Source organism: Miscanthus floridulus, chromosome 11, assembly GCF_019320115.1.
Source record: "Miscanthus floridulus cultivar M001 chromosome 11, ASM1932011v1, whole genome shotgun sequence".
NCBI lineage: Eukaryota > Viridiplantae > Streptophyta > Magnoliopsida > Poales > Poaceae > Miscanthus > Miscanthus floridulus.
In genome coordinates this window covers 86,481,246-86,502,676 of record NC_089590.1, presented here as the reverse complement: position 1 = coordinate 86,502,676, position 21,431 = coordinate 86,481,246, and the positions used below count along the sequence as shown (strand labels likewise).

The 21,431-nt window shown below is 45.8% G+C and overlaps 4 protein-coding genes across 4 annotated transcripts; 2 read left to right on the top strand and 2 right to left on the bottom strand.

Annotated features, from left to right (window-relative positions):
* Nucleotides 1–2,727: 2,727 nt before the first annotated feature.
* LOC136490931 (auxin-responsive protein SAUR32-like) lies at nucleotides 2,728–3,378 on the bottom strand. The gene has a single exon (XM_066487126.1). It carries the CDS (start codon nucleotides 3,271–3,273, stop codon nucleotides 2,959–2,961), a length of 315 nt encoding a protein of 104 aa, XP_066343223.1. The 5' UTR covers nucleotides 3,274–3,378; the 3' UTR covers nucleotides 2,728–2,958.
* Nucleotides 3,379–7,732: 4,354 nt separating this feature from the next.
* Nucleotides 7,733–10,286, top strand: LOC136493730 (large ribosomal subunit protein uL3-like). The gene is made up of 6 exons (XM_066489862.1): nucleotides 7,733–7,819; nucleotides 7,980–8,086; nucleotides 8,618–8,728; nucleotides 8,888–9,192; nucleotides 9,286–9,695; nucleotides 9,801–10,286. The coding sequence occupies exons 2-6, from the start codon at nucleotides 8,002–8,004 to the stop codon at nucleotides 10,057–10,059; spliced, it is 1,170 nt and encodes a 389-aa protein (XP_066345959.1). The 5' UTR covers nucleotides 7,733–7,819; nucleotides 7,980–8,001; the 3' UTR covers nucleotides 10,060–10,286.
* Nucleotides 10,287–12,446: 2,160 nt separating this feature from the next.
* LOC136492352 (uncharacterized) lies at nucleotides 12,447–13,091 on the top strand. Its single transcript, XM_066488401.1, has one exon. It carries the CDS (start codon nucleotides 12,447–12,449, stop codon nucleotides 13,089–13,091), a length of 645 nt encoding a protein of 214 aa, XP_066344498.1.
* Nucleotides 13,092–14,844: 1,753 nt separating this feature from the next.
* LOC136491400 (auxin-responsive protein SAUR27-like) lies at nucleotides 14,845–15,498 on the bottom strand. The gene has a single exon (XM_066487679.1). It carries the CDS (start codon nucleotides 15,311–15,313, stop codon nucleotides 14,981–14,983), a length of 333 nt encoding a protein of 110 aa, XP_066343776.1. The 5' UTR covers nucleotides 15,314–15,498; the 3' UTR covers nucleotides 14,845–14,980.
* Between the last annotated feature and the right edge of the window lie 5,933 nt (nucleotides 15,499–21,431).

Genomic DNA, 21,431 nt, shown 5'->3' with positions numbered 1-21,431 from the left:
CATCATCAGCTTGCGCTAGATGAGCCTCAACTTTCTTCTCCTGCTTACGATTTGGGCACTCCGGTGCCCAATGGCTCGTCTTCCCGTAGCGTCGGCAGGCATTGGGGTCAACCTGCTTCTTCCTCTCCGAAGAAGCCTTGCCGCCACGGCTGGAGGAGGCTACCTCGGAGTTTCTCTGAGCAACCCACTCCTCCTTTGTCAGCAGCAATTTGCTGCTGTCCTTCAGTGCTGTCGCCTGCTCCAGGTGCTTGTCCACCGCCCGCAGACGGCCTGTTACATCCTCAATGGTGAGGGTGGACAAGCCCAGCATCGTCTATATGGAGAGAGCGATCTGGATGTACTTTACCGGCACGGAGTGGAGGTACTTGGAGATCGCCTCCTCTTCATCGATGGTGACGTCGTGGCTCTTCAGCATGCTGATGAGCGTCTACAGGCGGACGGAGAAATCCTCCATCGTTCCACCATTTTTGAACTTGAGGTTGGCGTACTCCTGCTTCAGAAGCTGGGCCGTCGCCTTCTTTGCGCGGTCGGAACCGACGCGCATCGCTGCAATAGCCTCCCATGCCTCCTTAGCAGAGCTCTTTGCCCCCAGCGGCTCCCTGTACTCCGCCGGTATAGCAACGAGGATAGCCTCCAACGCTGACATATCATCTTCATTTTCGGTGCCTTTGTCAACAGCATTCTAGAGTCGTCGAGCTCTAAACTTGACCTTCATGGTCACCGACCACTCTCTATAGTTGGTGCGAGTCAGCGTCGGCCAACTGATGCCGCTGACCTCCTGCACCGTGCGAACAACGACCTCCTGTCGTGGTTGGGCAGCCACAACAGTGCCACTGCTGTCGTCCATCTCCGAATCGTCCGTCATCGCCAGCGGTTAGTCCGGCGACGACGCTTGTATGGCTCTGATACCACTTGTTAGCCCACAGAATCACCGGCTCAGGTGAGTCGACCACTCATCAGTCTTGCCGACCATGACAGACGTTGTCTGACCACACACTATGCTCCGAGGTAGAAGAAGAGGGGGAGAACATAGCATACACACACAGCAGAGACATCAGCGTTGGCCGGAGCCCTGTATAGAAGATGGCAAATCTGAACTCTCTTTACTGAGTTACAGTGGCAAACTATTTATACAATTCTATCCATCTAGTCCTAGTACAGCTGCCATACTGCTATAGTGACTAGATAACACAACAGAACTGACTTTTGCGCCTATCCCTGCTGTGGCTACAGTGGGACAGGTGAGCCGTTCGGTGCCTGCCTTCTACAGCGCTACAGTACCATAGTATGGAGCCTTTTCGGCGCCGTCTTTCTCACATCAACTAGGAAAAGAAATGCTAGAAGCCGCTGGCTGCTGTAGTGAGAGCTTGGAGAAAGGATTGATAAGGAGAATTGGCGATGGCAGTTCGACGAATATATGGTCGGCCTATCACTGTGCCAGTCAATCCACAGATCACAAATGTATCCGAACTGCTGGCGCCGAGTGGGAGCTGGAATGTGGACCTGATTAAGAAAGTATTCTTCAATGTAGATGCTCAAGCCATTCTGTGTACGCCGATTCGAGGGCAAGGTAATGATGCCTGGGCTTGTTGGGAACTGGAACGCCATGGCTTATACACAGTTCGGTCAGCGTATCGCAAGCTCTATGATGATAATAACCAGCCAGTGAATGACGGGGTTGCGTCCACCTCTGATGAGAAAACTTGGAAGCGGATTTAATTTGGGTTTTGTGTGTTCCACCAAAAGCGCGAGTTTTCTGGTGGCGGGTTGTCAATGGCTTCCTTCCAACAAAAGCAGTTTTGCACAAAAGACACGTTGAACCACTTGTGAGACGTGAGGTGCGGCGGATGAATCAATCAAGCATGTGTTGATGGACTGCACTGTTGCCAAGAGATTTTGGCTTGAAACCAAGAAGGTCACGGGGGTTAAATTACCAAAGTTGCATCCTCTCACTTGGGCACATGATCTTGTTGATAAGTCTCTTTGTCCCCCGAAGGATGCGGCTGTTATTTAATGTGGCATGTGGTCACTTTGGATGACCAGGAATAAGCAGCGGCATGGGGAGGCAGTTTGGCCGATGCGCGTGATGGTGCAATGGGTGATAGACCTAGCATTTGATCTCTGTCAGATTGCTCATCCCCCAAAAGACCTCCATGCAGCAACACGAGGGAAACATCAATGGAGGAGACCAGAACCTGGGTGGATCAAATGCAACGTGGATGCACCCTTCTACGACAGAGATCGAACATGTGCGTCAGGAGTCGTTCTACGTGATCATGATGGCAGAACCTGTGGGGGGACGGCCAAATGGTATGAACATTCCTTGAATGCCTTAACCTCGGAAGCGAGGGCGTGCCTGGACGGCTTGCTGTATGCGCAAGGGGAGTTCGCAGGCTAATTCTGGAAACAGATTGCCAGGTCTTGGTGAACCTATGGGAAAACCGCTCAACACAAAGATCAGGTAGATCCTCTTCTGTACCCGTTGGCGGATCTCAGCCTGAGCTTTGATGATTTCATTTTATGTTTTGCTAGTAGATCCTGTAATAGGCTAGCTCATGAGTGTGCTAAGTTGGTTTCTCGTGATAACCCGGTGGTTGAGTGGCATATAACTCCACCGGGATTACGAGTTATCGCTGATGCTGATTGTAATACCGCTCATGGCTAATATAAAGCTCCGGTTATGCTAAAAAAAACTTATTATTATCATTGGTATAAACTACTCCCAACTCGAGCAGCACTTGCATCTTTTCAAAACCAAAACTGGACCTCTTCTCAAAATTCAACAACTGCAAACTCAGCATGTATACATCCTGTTCTACGCTATGTTAAGCATGAGGAACTGAACATGCTATGAAGTATGAACAACTCCATGCATGCACCTTTGTACACATGTATGTACACGATCGATCGACTCACCACCAGCACCACCAGGCGCGCGCTCGATCGTTTTCTAGCTCCCTACCGTCTGCACCGGTGGCCTCCGGCGGCGACGGCCCGGCGGAACTCGGCGGCGGCGCAGGGGATCCGGAGCACGCCCTTCTGGTCGAAGCCGAACTCCCGCTGCGCAGCCTCCAGCAGCGCCCGCACGCAGGGCTGCGCCAGCGCGCGCACGTCCACGACCACCCGCTCCGGCTCCTCGCCCCCGCCCACCAGCACCGCCACGCACCCCGCCGCGCAGCCGCCGCCCGCGGCGGCCGGGATCAGCCGCTCCCGCATCTCGTCCCTGCCACTGCAGCTGCCGCCTCGCCCAGAGGTCTTCCGCTTCCAGATCATGCCGCAGGGGCGACGCACAACGGAGACCGATCAGAGGAGCGCCGCGCTGGGATCTTTTGACGGGTAGGGGTAGGGCAAGCAGCTGAAAGTGTCAATCGACGACAGTGTGCGTGATTGCTTCGCTTCAAGAGTTGGGCCTATATATATATATATATACACAGCGGAGCGGAGGGCGAGCGGTCAACATGCTATGCGAGGCGGTAGGGGAATGCATGTCAGATGATTGGGACATCACGATCGATCGTGTTCGTGTCGTGCCATCTTACCCGCGTTTCGTTGACGGAGAAAACGCGGGTCTTTGAACGAACGAACGGCCCTAGCCAGCTGCACTGCAACGGACCCAGTTTTTATACGGTTTACCCTGTTAATTTCCGTGCGAGTGCGGCGGGGCTACGCTACGCATGTGGAGGATCATCAAAAGCGATTGGAAAGGGGGATATATACTTTCACAATCCAGACAGACCCGGCGGGTGTGCGGATCGATTTTAAAAAATTTCCAAACACCTAGCTTCATATTACAAAATTAGCCGCCGCTTACGACCTGGTCCAGTCCAGATTCATCCCGGCCTTCGGCCTATCAGCAGAACATACGTGGCAACGCAATTTGATTGTTGCCTCGCCCCACAGTACACACTAGCATTTTATTTGCAAAGGATCCAAGTTGCGAACGTGCATCATTTTGGGTTCATCACTCATCAGTCGTCAGACGAGATGGCGTGTGGCGAAATATTAGTATCCCAAATTCTTACAGGATCGGGAAGCCAAATTATGTAAAGAAGAAATAGCCCATGAAAATATAGATGATTTGATAGCTTAAACTCTAAGTAAATTAAAGGAAAATAGTGCCCATGAAAATATAGATGATTTAATAGCTTAAACTCTAAGTAAATTAAAGGAAAATAGTTCTTTTAAATTTTCTCATTGATTAATTAAGAAACAAAATAGATAATCCATCACAAATGTAAGAATTAAATAGATACATTTTGAGTACAAGTAATGGAAAAAATGTTCTTGATTTCTACTCCCTCCGTTCCAAATTACAAGTCGCTTTGACGTTTTTGGTTCATCCATTTTGCTATGTATCTAGACATAGTCCATGTTCGTTTCGTTGAAATTTGGCTTATGCTGATTTGTTGTGAGAGGAAAACACTGTTCGTTCGCTGAAAAGTACTGCTAAAGTAGAACTGCAAGAACATGGCCCACTACTAGAGAACAGACTTTAGAACGATGTCCCAATTTGGCATTAGCCTCGGCATTTTTTTTTTGCCCCCGGGACTAGAGAGGCCTTTAGTCCCGGTTGGTGTCTCCAACCGGGACTAAAAGTCCCTGCCCAACGGCTACTGCGCTCGGCACAGTGGCAGGGGACCTTTTGTCCCGGTTGGTAATACCAACCCAGACTAAAGGTAGACCCTTTAGTCCTGGTTGGTAACACCAACCGGGACTAAAGGTCCCCCGATGGGTTAGTTCAAAAGGAAAGCATCCCATCCAATGTTAGATGCGTTGTGTAGGTGGGGTGGTAAGCTACGCGCGAGGCAGTGCATGAGTTCGAATCTCACAGGGCGCAGCGGTGGGAGGCATTATTATTTTTTTAAAGCTGGGAAGATCTTTAGTCCCGGTTGTGGCAAACCGGGACTAAAGAACAACACCTTTAGTCCCGGATTGCTAGTCCCAACCGGGACTAACCGGGACTAGATCTCATTTCTGTAGTAGTGACCTTATATCTAGATGCATAGCAAAATAAATATACAAGAAAGTCAAAGTGAGTGTACTTGATTGGAAGAAGGTATGTACCTAAAGTAACGTGAGAGTTAAATATAACTGATTAATACCTAAAATTTAGGATAAAAAAGAGGAAATTGCATTCCGATTTCCACATGAAATAAAACAAATCCATGTAAGAATCTAGAAAGCTACAATTCATAATCATAAGAACTGAAATAAGGTTTAAAAATGAAAAGGTACACATAAATAATTATTGAAAATTTAATTCAAAGTAATAACTAACAAATTTAATACCATGTTAACGAATGAGTTTGTGACATGGATTCTAGTTGTAACAGTGAAGATGAAACAAAATTGTATACGAGTACAGATACAGCTCATGGTTAGTCAAGTGTATACTGAACAATCAATCTCCGTAGACTCCTATATATTTGGAAATCAATTTTCCATCTAAAACATTAAACGTTTGTGCATTCAAGGGAAAAGAAAATTACTGTTAGCAAAGAGGGGAGGAGATAAAATGAACATTAAAAAATTTAAATACATTGTTTAAATAAAATGTTTCACGTCATAATGTTGAGTTCAATAGACTCCATAATATGTTGTTGTTTTAAAAACTGCACACTATAACTAGCTATATATCAGCAAGAACAATTACAGAATAATGAATCATGCTATTATGTTTGGAGCATATATTGTATATATTCCTGGTTTATGACTTGTACAACTGAAGTGTACCTGCAAAGTTTAAATAAACATATACTCACATATAATTCCTATGAGATAAACTATATGCATTTTCCCTAAAAAAAACTGTGTGCATCCTTTTTGTGGGCAAGGGTAGTTCCGACGACTAGATCAGAAAGAGCACAAAAACGAATAAGGCCTACCAATGGGCCCAGATTTCTTGCCTACAAATCTTAAGGGCTGGGTCAAAAAAGAGTGAGACTGAATTTACATATGGTTCTTTTTCAGCTAAAACTAATTAAGGGCTGGTTTGGATTGTAAAACAGATCATGGATGGCCCATTACCACCCCGCCTATTCCTAACTAATGATTTGTCGTGCATGATGAAACTGTAGAAAACTCCGTTTGATTTAGGGCGTGTTTGGTATAATTCTACTCATCATTCTTAGATCTAGCTTCTTGATTTTCTGATGGAGTAAGGTGAATAGCTTCTTGCATTTGGTATAATTCTACTCTTCATTCTTAGTTGTAATGGAGGAACAGAGAAACTTTCTTTTTAGCTTCCAGTATAAATGAAGAAACAATTTCTCATTACTGCCATAATCTATGTAAATTTTTATTGTTTAGCTAAACAAGAGTGATTTTTTACAGACAATGTGCTACGAGAAGCACGGCCCGTTCAAGCTTTCACGGCGACCCTTCAAAAATTCGAGAGCCGCCATTGATTCAATGTTGGCTAGTTTGAGGCTGCCTTATTCAATGATTGAATCCAAAATCTCTTTTTTTTTTAATTTAAAGACAACACGTATGTCTGAACATATCCACCTTGAGAAAAAGGTGTCAAGCAAGATCTTTCATCACGAAAGCATGGAAGATGTACTTGGACCGTGCGAACACGCATAGAGAAAATCCTTTTCATCTCGCTTTGGAGTTGAGCTGTTTTTACGACCAATGGTAAGCAAAGACCTCTAGAAAGCAAGGCACAGTGTGTTATCACTTAAAAAATGCAGAAAAAAATGTATATAGAAACTCTGAAATGGACAGCCAATCTCGAGTAAATAGCTGGCTAGTTGAGAGCACTGCTACGTACTGTGCTGCATGTAGCGGCCAGTCGACACATTTGTGAGTGTCCAAGCGTGGATCTCCTTATCGGCCCTTTGAAATCCCTCGCAAGTGCAGGCCGGGATAATTGACTCAAACACGCGCGGGAGATTAGCGTGAGGACCGTGAACTGAAAGGATGGACCCTTGTCAGCAATGGAGGCAGACAGGCACGATGCTTTTCCAACAGGATGATGACTTGTTAAATGAGTGAAAACAACCACTCCCTCCGATTCAAACAAGAATGCAACGCTCTTTTAATTTTAACTAAATTTATAAAAATGTTTTCAATGTTGATTGATATATCAAATAAGTATCATTAGATTTATCATCAAATATATTTTATAGTATATCTATTTGGAATCATAAATATTGATACTAATTATCATAAACTTAGCAAACTTAACTTGTTTGATTTAGGCCAGACTAGAATTACATTCTTCTTCTTTTTTTATGGAATCTATTACCATCTTTATCCAAAAAAACGAAACCATGCTGGCTGATAAGTCGGCTTATGCCGTTTTGCTGTGAAAGAAAAATAATGTACCATGACTGATAAGCCGGGCTGATAAGTTCAAGCGAATAGTTGAACAATTCATCACAACAGATAGTATCGAGAAAGGTGCTTTGCTGCAATTTCTTATCAGAATATAGGTTTTGCAAAAGTCATCTGCCACTTGCCCACTTCTTCACCCAAAATCTATAGTGCTTTTTTTTTCTTGTCACGTTTCATTTCTGGTTTGGGGACTATATAAAAAACATAAATTTACCTTTAGCAAAGAAAGACATTGGGCTCGAGCCCAGCCCAAACTGATGGGATCGGTTGACACCAACAGAGGCAACCTGGCCCAGTAGCCCTTTCGCTTGCGCGGGGCGTCTTGTTCCCGCAGGCCGCAGCCCTAGGCCCAGGGGCATTTTCGTCCGAGTGAGCCAAAAAACTCCCACTCGCAGCCACTTATAAATCCACTCCCTAGGGTTTACCCGCTCCGCCTCCGCCTCCGCCCAGCCAGCGACGCCGCCGCCCGCGCTCCCCTCAGGTAACCAAGCAACGCCCCTTCACTTCGTCTCGATTTCGCGTTGTTCGTCTGCCATTTCATTGCCCGAATCCGTGCAACCCGCTTAGGCCTTCTTCAGATTCTGGAAATTGCCGTGCCCTGATCGTGGATCTAATTGTTTTATCGGTGTTGATTCCTGCAGGTAAGGAAGGAGGCCGGCGAGGATGTCGCACCGTAAATTCGAGCACCCGAGGCACGGGTCCCTTGGCTTCCTACCCAGGAAGCGATCTTCCCGCCACCGCGGAAAGGGTACGTGTTGCAGCACCGATTCATTTGACTAGTTACCTTTTGCCCATCGCTTGCCGCTGCTGATCTGCCTAGTTAGCAACGGGCTGCGCGTTCACTGGTTGTGCAGTTTCTGTAATAGTTGCTAGAGTGGTCTTAGTAGCCCAACTCGTGCGTTTGCTGTGTGCTAGCACTCTCTGGATTGTAAATTGGTAGTTTTCGGACATTTCTTGTGCAATAGACTGGCTGACGTACAGTTTTGTAAGTGCATGATTGATCTTGCTGATTTACATTGTCTGGTACTGTGGTTGTTTGTGTGCTCCAAACATTAAAATCGGGGGTTGAAGTTTTGTCAAGTTTGCATCCCAATGTTGAAACACTAAATTATGAAGCTGTTCATAAGTTATTGTCACAAGTGGTACCAATTTTAAGTATACACATACATATATTTCCAGTTTAGTGGAGTACTCTGCATTTGTGCAACTCAGTGAATGGGCACACTAACCCATCGTATATGTATCTGATGTGCTTATTTCCGTTTTTTTTTTCCTGCAGTGAAGTCCTTCCCGAGGGATGACCCAAAGAAGCCCTGCCACCTCACTGCCTTCGTTGGCTACAAGGCTGGAATGACACACATTGTGCGTGAGGTCGAGAAGCCTGGCTCCAGTAAGTTCAATCATTGTCATAGGGTGCAATGTGTACGGCATGTTCTCTATTGAGGAGACAATTACTGTTGCTTTTGTGGCTAATATAAATAGGCAACAACAAGATTAAGGAGTGCTATGGGTTGTGCATGAGAGTAATAACACTGTCGGTCTTGTGCAGAGCTCCACAAGAAGGAAACTTGTGAGGCTGTGACTATCATTGAGACCCCTCCCCTTGTCATTGTCGGACTTGTGGCATATGTGAAGACCCCCCGTGGCCTGCGGACCCTCAATTCTGTCTGGGCCCAGCACCTTAGCGAAGAAGTGAGGAGAAGGTTCTACAAGAACTGGTGCAAGAGTAAGAAGAAGGCCTTCACCAAGTATGCCCTCAAATATGACAGCGACGCAGGCAAGAAAGAAATCCAGTTGCAGCTTGAGAAGATGAAGAAGTATGCTTCAGTTATCCGTGTTATCGCCCACACTCAGGTTTGAATCTACTTGTCATTGTAGCGCAGTCTTTTATTTTCAATTGTGCTCTGCTCACACTTCCAATGCTTTTTTTTTTCTTTCTGATTTCAGATTAAAAAGATGAAGGGTTTGAAGCAGAAGAAGGCTCACCTTATGGAGATCCAGGTGAACGGTGGCACTATAGCAGACAAGGTGGACTATGGTTACAAATTCTTTGAGAAGGAAGTCCCTGTTGATGCTGTGTTCCAGAAGGATGAGATGATTGACATCATTGGAGTCACCAAGGGTAAGGGGTATGAGGGTGTGGTCACTCGTTGGGGCGTTACCCGGCTTCCCCGTAAGACCCACAGGGGTCTCCGCAAGGTAGCCTGTATCGGTGCCTGGCATCCTGCTAGGGTGTCGTACACAGTTGCCCGTGCTGGTCAGAATGGATACCATCACCGTACTGAGATGAACAAGAAGGTTTACAAGATCGGCAAGGCTGAACAGGAAAGCCATGATGCCTCAACTGAGTTTGACAGGTATTCTTTTTTGTTGATTCACTGCAGCTACATGATTCTCAAACTTGAATGTGTTCTTTCAGTTACAAGTATCTGTGCTGATTACTAAATCCTGATCGTTTACAGGACTGAGAAGGACATCACTCCCATGGGTGGATTCCCCCACTATGGTATCGTCAAAGGCGACTACCTGATGATCAAGGGTTGCTGCGTCGGTCCCAAGAAGAGGGTGGTGACTCTCCGCCAATCTCTGCTGAAGCAGACCTCTCGGCTGGCGCTGGAGGATATCAAGCTCAAGTTCATCGACACCTCGTCCAAGTTTGGGCATGGGCGCTTCCAGACCACAGACGAGAAGCAGAGGTTCTACGGCAAGCTCAAGGCCTGAGCTGCTGCTGGTGTGAACTGTCGAGGGAAATGGAATTGTATTACCAGATGGTATTTTGTTTTTCTTCAGCTTTGTTGGAGATATCAGAGGAACATGTTTGTTTTTCTAGTCTGAGCTGCTTCCATTGCGGACGATTAATGTTATTATTACAAATTCTGAACCCGAGAACCTTTGGGATGGTAGTCATGAGTGACAGTTTTAATATATTCTGCTCAGCTTGCAAGCTACGTGGCGTCATTTGTGGCTTGCATTATGCACTTTGTACATAATTCTGTCGCTTCTTTTTCACTGCAATCGTTGTCACCACCTATATCTGTAGCAAACTAACGCTGTAATTGTTCTGAATTTTCAAATTAAATATCCTGGCGACTAAAGTGAAAGTACCATTTCTATCTTCACCTAATCAATGCTGTAATTGTTCTGAACTTTCAAAATAAATATCTTGGCGACTAAAGGGAAAGTGCGTTATTTTGAGGAAGTGAAAAACTGTTAGATTATGCCATGAAAAGTACTTCAAATATGGTTTATACTTCGAATAATTTGCAGCACATTTGTAATTTGCTAAAATCAACGGTGACAATCCTCTCGTATTTGAAACCGAAGCTTGCCGTAAGTAGTTCAGATTAGAACCAAAAATCTGTTCCCAAATCTCAGTTCCAAATAGTTTTGCAACCTTTAAAGTGAATGCTCTTGCTAATTCCTAAACTAGTACTAGTACTTTGCAAATCCTCAATCAGATAGTGACAGTGCCCGTGCAAGAATATTAAACAAACTGGGCATCTGCAACGACATGTCTCCTCCATTTGTTATCCCTGTTTGTTCTTACGCTACTGCTGATTCCATGCCTTGCTTAACTGACGATACAGTTTTTCTCCACTGGATGCATTCCTGAGGCATGCACTTCTGTTGCCTGTTGGTGCAAGCAAATATAGGAGACACATATGTCTAAATGAAAAGATCAAAGTGGATTTGTTTGTGCTTGGGACTGTTGCAGTTGATCTGAATTTCAGGAGCGCTACTAGCTGATCGAAAGTCAAGTTGGTGTTTTTGTTCTAAATCTGGACAGTAAACACTTTCCTTCTTGCTCTGAAGACCATCCGCATGTCACCCATGGCTGATGACATGTATATAAAGATTTTTAACTTGCTTCTTATGAGAACTCAGACCAGATCTCAAATGTTAAATTGGATGATGTTGTGTGTGTGTGTGTGTTGGGAGGTGAGGTGAGGGGTACATGAACTGAAAAAGATCATTCTAGATATTATTCAGGTAAATTTGACATCTTGACTTAATTCAGCTGTAAAGATCATTCCATGACATATACGTGGCCTCAAACAATCGTTTCTTGAACTCTAAGACTTCCAAAATTTACCGGTGTCGTCATGCAGCAAAACGATCAGTGAGTTTCTGTTCCCTTGCTTTGCTGCCTTGGATTTTTACTACAGTTTAAATAAAAGGAACCACCTGAACTTTGAAGCCCTCTGCTTTTGTCAGACTGGTTAAAGAACCATGTATTCCAACCTAACTGCACACGATCCGTTCAAACGAGGCTGTCGAGTCTCCGAAAACCAGGTTCAATGAACTCTAAAAAGAAAACCAGGTTCAAACCGTATGCTTTAACGAGATGCATTTGTGTCGTCTCATGCTTTAACCAGGTTCAAACCGTAGGCTGTGTCTGAACGATTTGATGCGACGCTTCGGGTATTATACCAGCACTGAGTGTCTGAGTCTGCTGGCCGGAGTCAGCTCGTCAAGTCAAGAACGGTTTATTTAAAATACAATTTAGAAAACGTTATTGTTCTCACTTCTCAGTGATCTCATCTTCCGTGACTTGCAAGCATTTTGGGTTGAGAACTGCATTGGCCGGGCTAGCTAGAAAAGCCTGTTTTGTCAAGGCTCGGGGCGCGACTGAGACCGACCACGTCCAAATCATCTCCTGCTTCTCGTAATTATTCATTAGGCCAGGAACGGTGCCAATGATTATTGATTTTATTACTGACTCCAGGTCTGAATTTCCATGCCTACCTCTGCCTGCTTCGTCACGGCAAACCGGGAAAGTAGACATCGTGTCGTGGCCATATAGCGAATTAATCCTCTCCGCCGACTTCATGTATATTCCTCCTTCCCAGCACTGCGTTCAAACCTCAAGCGACGAGGTATAAAAGTTGAGGATGATCGCTGCTATATGTGCAACCGTGCGGGCGAAGATGGGAGCCATCTGTTCCTGAAATGCAAGCTAGTGAAAGCAGTATGGTGCAACGCTGGTATGGAGGCCATAAGACTGAAACTGGTGGCCTGCTGTGATGCAAAGGAAGTGACAGAAAAGCTGCTGAAAATAGATGACGAGCTACAGTTGCGAGCCGTATTTCTTCTGAATAATTGGTGGTATGAACGAAACCGTGTCAGGGAGGGGGGAAAGCAAAAGAACAGCTGCTGAAATTGCAGCTTTAAGTGGGCGTCAAGCCACGGAGTTCAAACAATTGCAGGCGCTAACAACTGAAGCTCCAGGGCATAGCAGGCAGAGTCCACGATGGGAGAGACCCCCAAGTGGCATGCTGAAGCTGAATGTTGATGGAGCTTTTAGGGAGGCTGACAAGGATGGTGGATGGGGCTATGTAATCCGGGATGAAAGTGGAGATGTAATTCAATCAGGTGCCGGGAAAGTGTCTCTTGCGATCAATCCGATGCATGCGGAACTCATTGCTTGTATGGAAGGGGTGAAGGCAGCGGCTGCCATTGGCATGAACAATATTGTCCCGGAGACCGATGCACAGCAGGTGGCGTGGGCGATACAGGGAGATGATTTCAGGCTTGCTGTGGTGGGCGGTTTAGTCCATGAACTCAAGGTTTTGTTAAGTGTGAGCTTTGCTTCCGTCCTTGTTAGATATGCTCCTCGTGAATGTAATAAAGTAGCACATGAACTTGCATCTATAGGGTGCAAGAGCCAGGGTTTGGCGCCTTTAGTCAGGGCCGGAGTGCTTGATTGTATTATGTTTCTGGTGTCAGGCGATTTAGCCGACATGGTTGAGTAATGGAATGTAAATTCCTATAAAAAATGCATCTCGTTATCTAGAAATTAATTTTTTCTACATTTAACTAAATATAGTATATGCAAAGTGCGAATATTTATGATGTGTAATAAATATTATTATATTGATCACAAAATATATTATCAAATTAAATTTACTTAAAAATGCAAATATTTACTATTTTATTTTCAATATAACTAGTCAAATTTGAAAAAGTGTGACTCCCTCTATCACAAAAATGTATTTTTTTAATTATAAATGTAGACAAATATTAAATTCATAAGAAAAAAAAAACGGAGAATATCCTGTTATTATATTTCATATGTCATGTATAGTATATATTAGCATTCTTTTTTTTTGGAACAGATTAATAAGTGTAAATAAAAAGATTGACGCCTCTAGTTAAAAAGACCACGTCATCTTTGCGTTGGCTGTCAGCGGAGAGATTACGAGATAATTTAATTTAGGTGCTTGAATAATCCTCTAGCAAATCTTTGCCTTGTCTTGACCAATGATAATCTACCAGCAGAGAGCCACAGACGAGCTCTCTTTGGACCTGTGCTGGCAATAAAAAAAAAAACTTTGCTAGCCTCTGACAAAGCGAGGCCTGCTCTTGCCGTAAAAGAATGCTTATATTTACATATAAATTGTAATAAATATCATGAAATACTTATATTATCTATACATGGTTGGTTAGTATACAACTTCCATTGTCTCCCTCGAATTAATTAGCTGAGACCATTCACTCGGTAAAACAATTTTTAGTCCAGATCGAGAAGAACGTGTGCACGTATGCCTAATGCATTGCATCGGTCGTCACGTATACATAATATTCCTGTTGATTCGATGACACAATTATAACCTTAAATTAAAACAATTATATAATATATGCGCAGTCCATCCAATGACACAGCTAGATTGGTTGAAGAATGCGCATGCATGGATGATTGCGATGCATGGTGCATTATTGCCCAATGCGTATACAGCACCGGCGCTACCAGCAGGATAAGCATAAGCTAGCTCACTCGTGCGTACGTGAGGATGTCGATCAGTCCCCGTCAGCGAATGGTCTGTCCGTCTGCGCTCAAACAGGCGGCCGGAACCCGGCGCCGCGCACTTGCCGCCGAGGCGCCGAGTGAGCATGCCGATGCCGACGCCGACGCTGACGCCGACATCCTTGCGTACGCACGCGCACAACGACGACGACCCTGCAGGTTTCCTGCTTGCGCTCTGGGCACACCGGACACGGGAGCCAAATCAACGACGATGCGTACGTCGTCCACCGCGCGCTGAAAATTGGCGTGCCGTACGTGCGTGCAGCTTGCTGTTACGTACGCACGCAAGTGTGGAGATTGGAATGGGCAATCTTAATTTGCCGGCCGGCACAGAGCGAGGCAGGCAGACACGGAACGCGCGCCCGCGGCGGCGTAACACGGGTGCGTGGGCAACCAACGACGACGTCGTGGAATTTGTAACGGCGCAGGCGCGCAGCCCGCACGAAATCGGAAGGGGATCAGACACACACCACCAGGCACCAGGTATATATCGTGTGAATTGATCAGCTTGCTTTTGGTTGACGATGACAAGAAAACAACTAACTGTCCCCAGTTAATTTGTACACTTGCAAACTAAACTCAAAGGAAAAAAGCTTGCAACACCTGCAAACCAGCTCAGAACACAAGCAGACATGCAGGCGACTCCTAATTAAATTAGAGCACGCACACATGCAGCCTGTTCTATGTACATACCCTAGCTACGACGTTCGTCTCTATGCATGAGCATGACACATCTGTGTAAATAAAGGAGCGTTGATCTATCATTGACACACCTTTTGTCACCTTTGTACGTACGTACGTACGTACATACATCACCAATAAGTGCCGTCGTCGTTTTTACCGTCTGCACGGCCGGTGGCTGTCGGCGGCGACGGCGCGGCGGAACTCGTCGGCGGCGCAGGGGATCCGCAGCACGCCCTTGTGGTCGTACCCGAACTCCCGCGCCGCCATGTCCAGCAGCGCTCGCACGCAGGGCTGCCCCAGCGCGCGCACGTCCACCACCACCCGCTCCTCCGGCTCCGCGTCCCCGCCGCCGACCAGCACCGCCACGCAGCCGCGCGGCACGCAGCCCGCGCCCTTGCAGCTGCCGCCGACCGGATCCTGCTGGATCAGGCGCTCCCGCACCTCTTCCCCTCTGCATCTGCCGGAGCTCTTGCGCTTCCAGTTCATGCCGCCGCCGGCCGGCTGCCTGCCTGCCGATGCCGCGCCGCCCGTAGAGATGGCGATCGAGCGCACGGGTCGATGTCAATCTGGGTGCGAGGGAGAGTGTGTCTCGGGTCGTGACCGCCGCGCGCAAGCAGTGTTTGTGTCGTCTGAGAATGATGAGAGATGAATGGGAATCGTCCACAGCTCGTCGCAGCAGCCTGTATGTGTTGTGTGTGATTTGCTTCAAGGCTTGGGGGCGTGTGTGCGTATATATAGGGGGATGAGTGGTCAACGTGTGAGGCGGTCGATCGGAATGTCAGGTGATTGGGACATTGGCGCTCGCGTCGAACAATCCTTGACCCGTGTTTCGTTTCATTGGGTTGACCCGGAACAGAAAACAAAGCAGGTCTCTGACCGGCGCCCGGCCGGTCGGGTCGCTGCCAGTCGCCACGCACCCAAGCTTTTATACGGTTCGACGGCTGGTTTAGAGGTGGGAATGGATTTGGGTTATTCATGTGTAATTAGATTCTCAAGTAAATACAAATCGAGATCGTAGAAACATGAGCTTGTGATATAGCTACACCTAATTCCAGACCGGTTAATGCTAGAGCTATAAATAAGGGACCAAGATGTCCTATGAAATAGAAAATATTACTCAGAAATAGCATAGTCCAAGCAAACACACTTAAAATCTTTACTGAACTACGACCGACCGTCATATTAGAAAATAACGTATTTCTAAGCATAATGCACGAAAACAATGAGAGATTAGCTCCAGGAGTACTAAAAAAAGTGCTTTAGTTAAACTAGCAAATATGTTTGTGCATTTTAGAAGAATACACGTTGCAATGAAGGATCCATTTATTTCCTCAAAAAAAAAAAAGATGAAGGATCCATTCCATACTAGGAACTGTTGAAAAATGGCTCAACTTACATGAGTGTCTGTTGTGTATATTTGTTGTGATGTTATGAAAGATGAAAACTAACCCACCGTCCTCCCCCGCGTGAATGCTAGGGGGGGGGGGGGGGGGGGGGGGCTCGGTTTGGTAAGCAACAACATAAGTAGTGTGGTGCTGATTGATGTTAGAAGAGGAAACAATCTAGGAGAGGTAAAAATAAGGGACGGATGAATTTACGCATTTAATATTAGGAATATATATGCTCTAGATTTTAATGTGAGGACCACAATTTCCTATAAATTCCAGTCGTTTTTTTAATTAAAATATAATTGTTTGAACGTGATGTTTTTAAGTTTATGATCTCATTTTTGATGTGGTGTCCACATATAGATCTAACCAGAGTTAGATCGGACTGGACATTAGTTATTTTACATTGGATTTGGACGGAGAGTCTTACTTTTTGGATTTTATTAATAGAACTTCTTTATTGGACTTGAATCTCAATCTATTCCCACCTGCATGTTCATTTTTAAAAAAAGTGTTTATGTGCTCTTCTCCATTATTTATTAACATACATGTTTGGCAGCCTTCGTGCTGGCCTTAAAGAAAATATACGATTGGTACTACCCTGTTTGTATGTCCGGGTGTGGGAATGTTACTAACTATATTGTACGGAGTACTCCAGTAATATAAAAATAAATAACTAATAATAAGTAAATAAATGAAAGTGTCATAAAAAGAGATACCTTTACGAGAGGGCTTACCACTACCAACCGACCGGGTTTATTTGCTGAGTTGAGCCGGTCGAAGGGAGGCATACAAATACAATACCTGGGTCTGAGAGGGTCAGCCAGGCAGAAAAGGTTGACGTGGGTCACGCCGCGCCAGGCACAGGCAGGCAGCCGCCCAGATGTTGCCATTGCCGACTTGCCGTGTACGTGACTCGAATTCAAAATTTCAAACACCTAGTTTTATATTGCCAAAACCGCTGGTTGCGACCCGGTCCAGATTTATCGCGCCCTATCAGCTGAAAGCCCGAGTGTGTGTGAGAGAGAGGCACATCGTGATACAGTCAGTGGAAACGCCAGTTTGTCGATGGATGTTCACACGGCCCAATTTTTTGCAATTGAGCCCCTTTTTTAAGAAAATACACGTTTAGACTCATGGACGGCGTAAACTCAACTTTGGGCCCTGGGGGCCGAGGTTACACATCTCGGCGCCATGACTCACGGTGCCGAGGTGCCTGGCCCTATTTTGCGTGGATGACGATCTGGCGCTTACGTGGCTCACACCTCGGCGCCACGGATCACGGCGCCGAGGTAGTAACCCTATACGTTGCTCAAGCCAGCGTCACTTCTCTTTCTCCCTCTCGCGCTCGTCTCGGCTAACCACACCGCCGCCATCGTCACCGCCGCCATCCGCGCCCCCCACCCGTACCCTCGCAGGCCACGGTCGACCCCGCCGGTGCCCTATGAAAGATCCTTGTTTGGTTTTGGTAATTGAGTGATAATCTAGGTGGACTAATTGTGTTTAATGTGAGATACACATGTGATTAGTCCACATGTACATGTGAGCAACATATGCCATAGAGGTGAAATGGCTTGGAGATGTTGCAAAGCTCACACATGTGATGAAGAAGCTCATTGCATATGAGACATGACATTGAGTTATGTGACTAAGGTGGAGAAGATCAAGACAAGACTTGGCTCGATGGACCGGTTGCAAGTGTGAAGGGCAAGTTGAGTGATGACTTGGCGCCGATGGACCGAAGCAATGGAGAAGAGCAAGTGAAGTCAAGATCGATGAACCAATACGGTCATGTGATGATATGAAGTGGATCATATCATTTGTGATTGGTTGATGCATGCGTTGCATCAACATTGGAGATGGAATTAAATACGCAAGGCAAATGTATATTTGTAGGGCATTTCTGTTTACACCAAAATTTGGGAAGAAGAACGCGGGAACTCGAAGCTTCCAAGATTGTATCAATCAAGAAATCGATTGCATAAGGATCGGTATCAGCTGATTCAGATACGACACTAGAATCGGCTCTCTTCAAATGACGTCAGCAGATAACGACAATGAGCTACGATTGGCGTCGGGAAATACATATCGGACTCTACAAAAAGGAAAAGATTAGGGTCCAAGTTATCTTAAGTTAGGAATGTTTTCTTTTATACCAAAGATTGTAATGAGTCATACTTGAGTAGGATTCATGCTTAGGCCCCGGTACAAATATGGGACCCCGGCTATTGTAAAAAGGACATTCAATCAATCAAATATAATTTACTTTTTTCGGCTTCGTGTCAACCCTTAGGAGTAGTAGTGTAGATCTCGACGAGTTCTTCAACAAGCAGGGCTGCATCGGTCCGGCCGAGCTCTAGCTTGTCTGTAAGTACCGTTATGGCTTATACTTCTGTTTGTACGGCTACATCGATTAAGTTCGACCTCCACTGCGAACTCTAGTATAAGCTAGTTATTGACTCTTATCTAGTTCAAGTACGGATGCATCGATCCGATCGACCTCTACTGCTCGAATTAGATTAAGGTCAAGTTATCGGCTCTACCTAAGGGTGGCGTCCTTCGAGTAGATTCATTAAATTACCGATTTTGCTGATGTCCTTATTGTTATTAGTTTGCAGCAACATCAATCTCCCCGATCAAGATCGATTTAGATCGGCCTCATATCCTTTTAGTCCGTTGTTTGCTTTGTCACAACACGATGTTTCTTACTTTGAGCGATGAGTTATGTTTCATCGGCTGTTGTTAATTCGATCTTGATCGTGCATAGTACATGGTTAAGTCATGTATGATCTTGAAGAGATTTGCTAGTTAGTTAAATCTGGTCTATAGTTCGTTATTATGGCTGTAACGATCCGGTCGATCCCCACTAATGGCACTGTAGATTGAAGGATGCTAGTTAGTAGATTTGTTCTCGATTAGGCGTGACCTTAACTGTTTGCTATGCCTGCATCGGCTAAATAGCCGATCGCCTATACTTTAACGCCTATAGTATGTCCTCGTGATTCTATTAAATATGAATAGATCTGTATCCTTTAAAGGTTTGATTTGTTGTCTTTATTACGGCTGCCATCGACCTGGTCGAACCCTACTGTTAGAGATAGCAGGTTACGTCTAATGAGTTCATAGGTTTATCCACGTGAAATAGTCGATTGTTCACACGCTGTAGTCCCTTTTCACCCGAATCTGCTGTTTCAGTCGATTCGCTCGAGCTTTCACACATATAGCGTGTCTCTCGAAAGCCTGTCGATGTGTAGATAGTTTTACGGATTCTAAAGTTTTAGTTTGTTATTATCATCATAGCTGCCATCGATCCAGTCGAACCTCACTGTTGATGGTAGCAGATTATATTCAGAGCGTTTGTAGATCCATTTGTACTAGACAGTCAATTTGTTTGCATGTTATATCCCTTTTTCGATTAGATTCATCGGCTCAATGATTTACACTAGTAATATCCACCTAGCTGATGATTTCACTTATATCTGTGGGTATTACACTTATCAACATAAAATCAATCGCGATCCATAAGCTTTACTGTCCATAACAGCCGATTTCTTCACGTGTCGGTTATTTAGTCGATTTTCTCGTCTGGCTGCTCCTGAAGCGGCACACTTGGAACTGTCTGGGCAAAGACCGGCGTGTTCCACCTTAAATTATTGATAAACTTTCTCTCCTTGACAATTGCAGGTTAAATTGACTGGCACGCCTCGGGAGGAATTCGTAGGATCGGTTAACCCTGCGTTGAAGCTAAGCGGATCTCTGGGCTCATCCTAAGCAGATCCTTTTGGCTTGCTGTGTGTCGACATTTTCATGCCGACAATTTCATTTTACCTGTCAAAGGTTGTGTAGAGAAGTACATGACCGGGTTTATGATAGATGGTCGTACTATTAAGAGAAGCAAACTTGTTTGCATATCGGTTATCTAGTGCCACTTGAGCGATCTAACTTTGCCTACGTGTTAGGATCGAGTGGAGTTGTGAAAAGAGTGCTAATCCTTTGGGAAATATTTATGAAAAGCTAACACACGTGTATAAGGTGGTATTCACTTGGTGGTGTTAGCACATTTGCAAAGGTGTTAGAAAAGGTGAAGAAGAGGAGGCAAAACTAGGCTTGAAGTGCTGCCTGGGTGGCACCGCCACCCTTGGTCCGGTGGCACCGCCACTCCTAGCTCGGTGCCCACTAGACCGAGGCCGAGAGCAGCAGTGGGTGACTTGGTCACCGCTGTGTCCGATGTGCACTGCCATGTGGAGGGCGGTGGCACCGCCAGGGGCTGTCCGGTGCACCGCCCCTTTTCGGCCAAGAGCGACGGAGCAGGGCTTGGTCACCGCCCTATTTTTTCCAAGAACAAGGTTTTGTAACACCCCGGTGTTACGATATTATTTAGTGCCGCGATTTAGGCCTAAGTAAAACTTTTGAAACGAGTTTTTTGAATTTTTTTATTATTTAGGACATACGTGAAGCAATAAGCGAATCCTGTATGACTTAGTTTCGTGGACTCAAATACATGCTCAAGTTAAATTACGCTGTACATAGGGATATTTAGGACTGTCCGATAACGATGCTATCGAACGATTTGATCTTTAAGATTCGGCATGACGAGCAACTGTTATAATAGAATAAAAGTCCGTAATAAATAGAATGAGATATATATATACATATATAGACTCACGGGTCTAGCTTTATATGCATGAACGGTGATGAGAGTTTCCCGGTGGTAGAAATCTGTCCTCTGTACAAGTTGACCTCGCTCTCTCTCATGCGTCTGCCTTCCGTATCTCCTTGGCTTGGCCTCTGCCTGCCCCTATCTGCTCCTGTCTTCTCCAATCATGTCTCTGTCTTTCATTGCTGGTCATTGCGCCACTTTCCCTCTGCCACTGCTGTCTCCTGTCGTCCTTCTTTGCTCTCCTTTTTCTTCTACTAGGCCAGCAGCCGAAGTCGTCCTTACCAACCGAGCATCTTGTTTTTCTTCCCTCCTCGGTTCCTGCCTTGCGCCTGCCGTCGTTGCGCCCTCCTCACCACGCCAGAAGCCCTGGGCGCCATCGTTGGCCCGTCCCATGCTGCTGCTACCCCGAGTCCCCACGGCTCCTGTCGTGCTGGCACCAAGCCGCTCACCTTCCATTCCATCTCCCAGCATCCGCGTCGTGCCATCATCCGCGTGGCCCGCCTGCTGCCAGTGGCCAGTGCTGCGCCCCTAGCCACACCGTCCGGTGCCAGGCCTC

Bases quoted from the DNA above. Each gene is read 5' to 3' on its own strand.
- LOC136490931 (XM_066487126.1), bottom strand. From the start codon at position 3,273: ATGATCTGGAAGCGGAAGACCTCTGGGCGAGGCGGCAGCTGCAGTGGC.
- LOC136493730 (XM_066489862.1), top strand. From the start codon at position 8,002: ATGTCGCACCGTAAATTCGAGCACCCGAGGCACGGGTCCCTTGGCTTC. The intron at 8,729-8,887 runs GTAAGTTCAATC...GGTCTTGTGCAG, and splicing joins GGTCGAGAAGCCTGGCTCCA to AGCTCCACAAGAAGGAAACT. The intron at 9,696-9,800 runs GTATTCTTTTTT...GATCGTTTACAG, and splicing joins GCCTCAACTGAGTTTGACAG to GACTGAGAAGGACATCACTC.
- LOC136492352 (XM_066488401.1), top strand. From the start codon at position 12,447: ATGAACGAAACCGTGTCAGGGAGGGGGGAAAGCAAAAGAACAGCTGCT.
- LOC136491400 (XM_066487679.1), bottom strand. From the start codon at position 15,313: ATGAACTGGAAGCGCAAGAGCTCCGGCAGATGCAGAGGGGAAGAGGTG.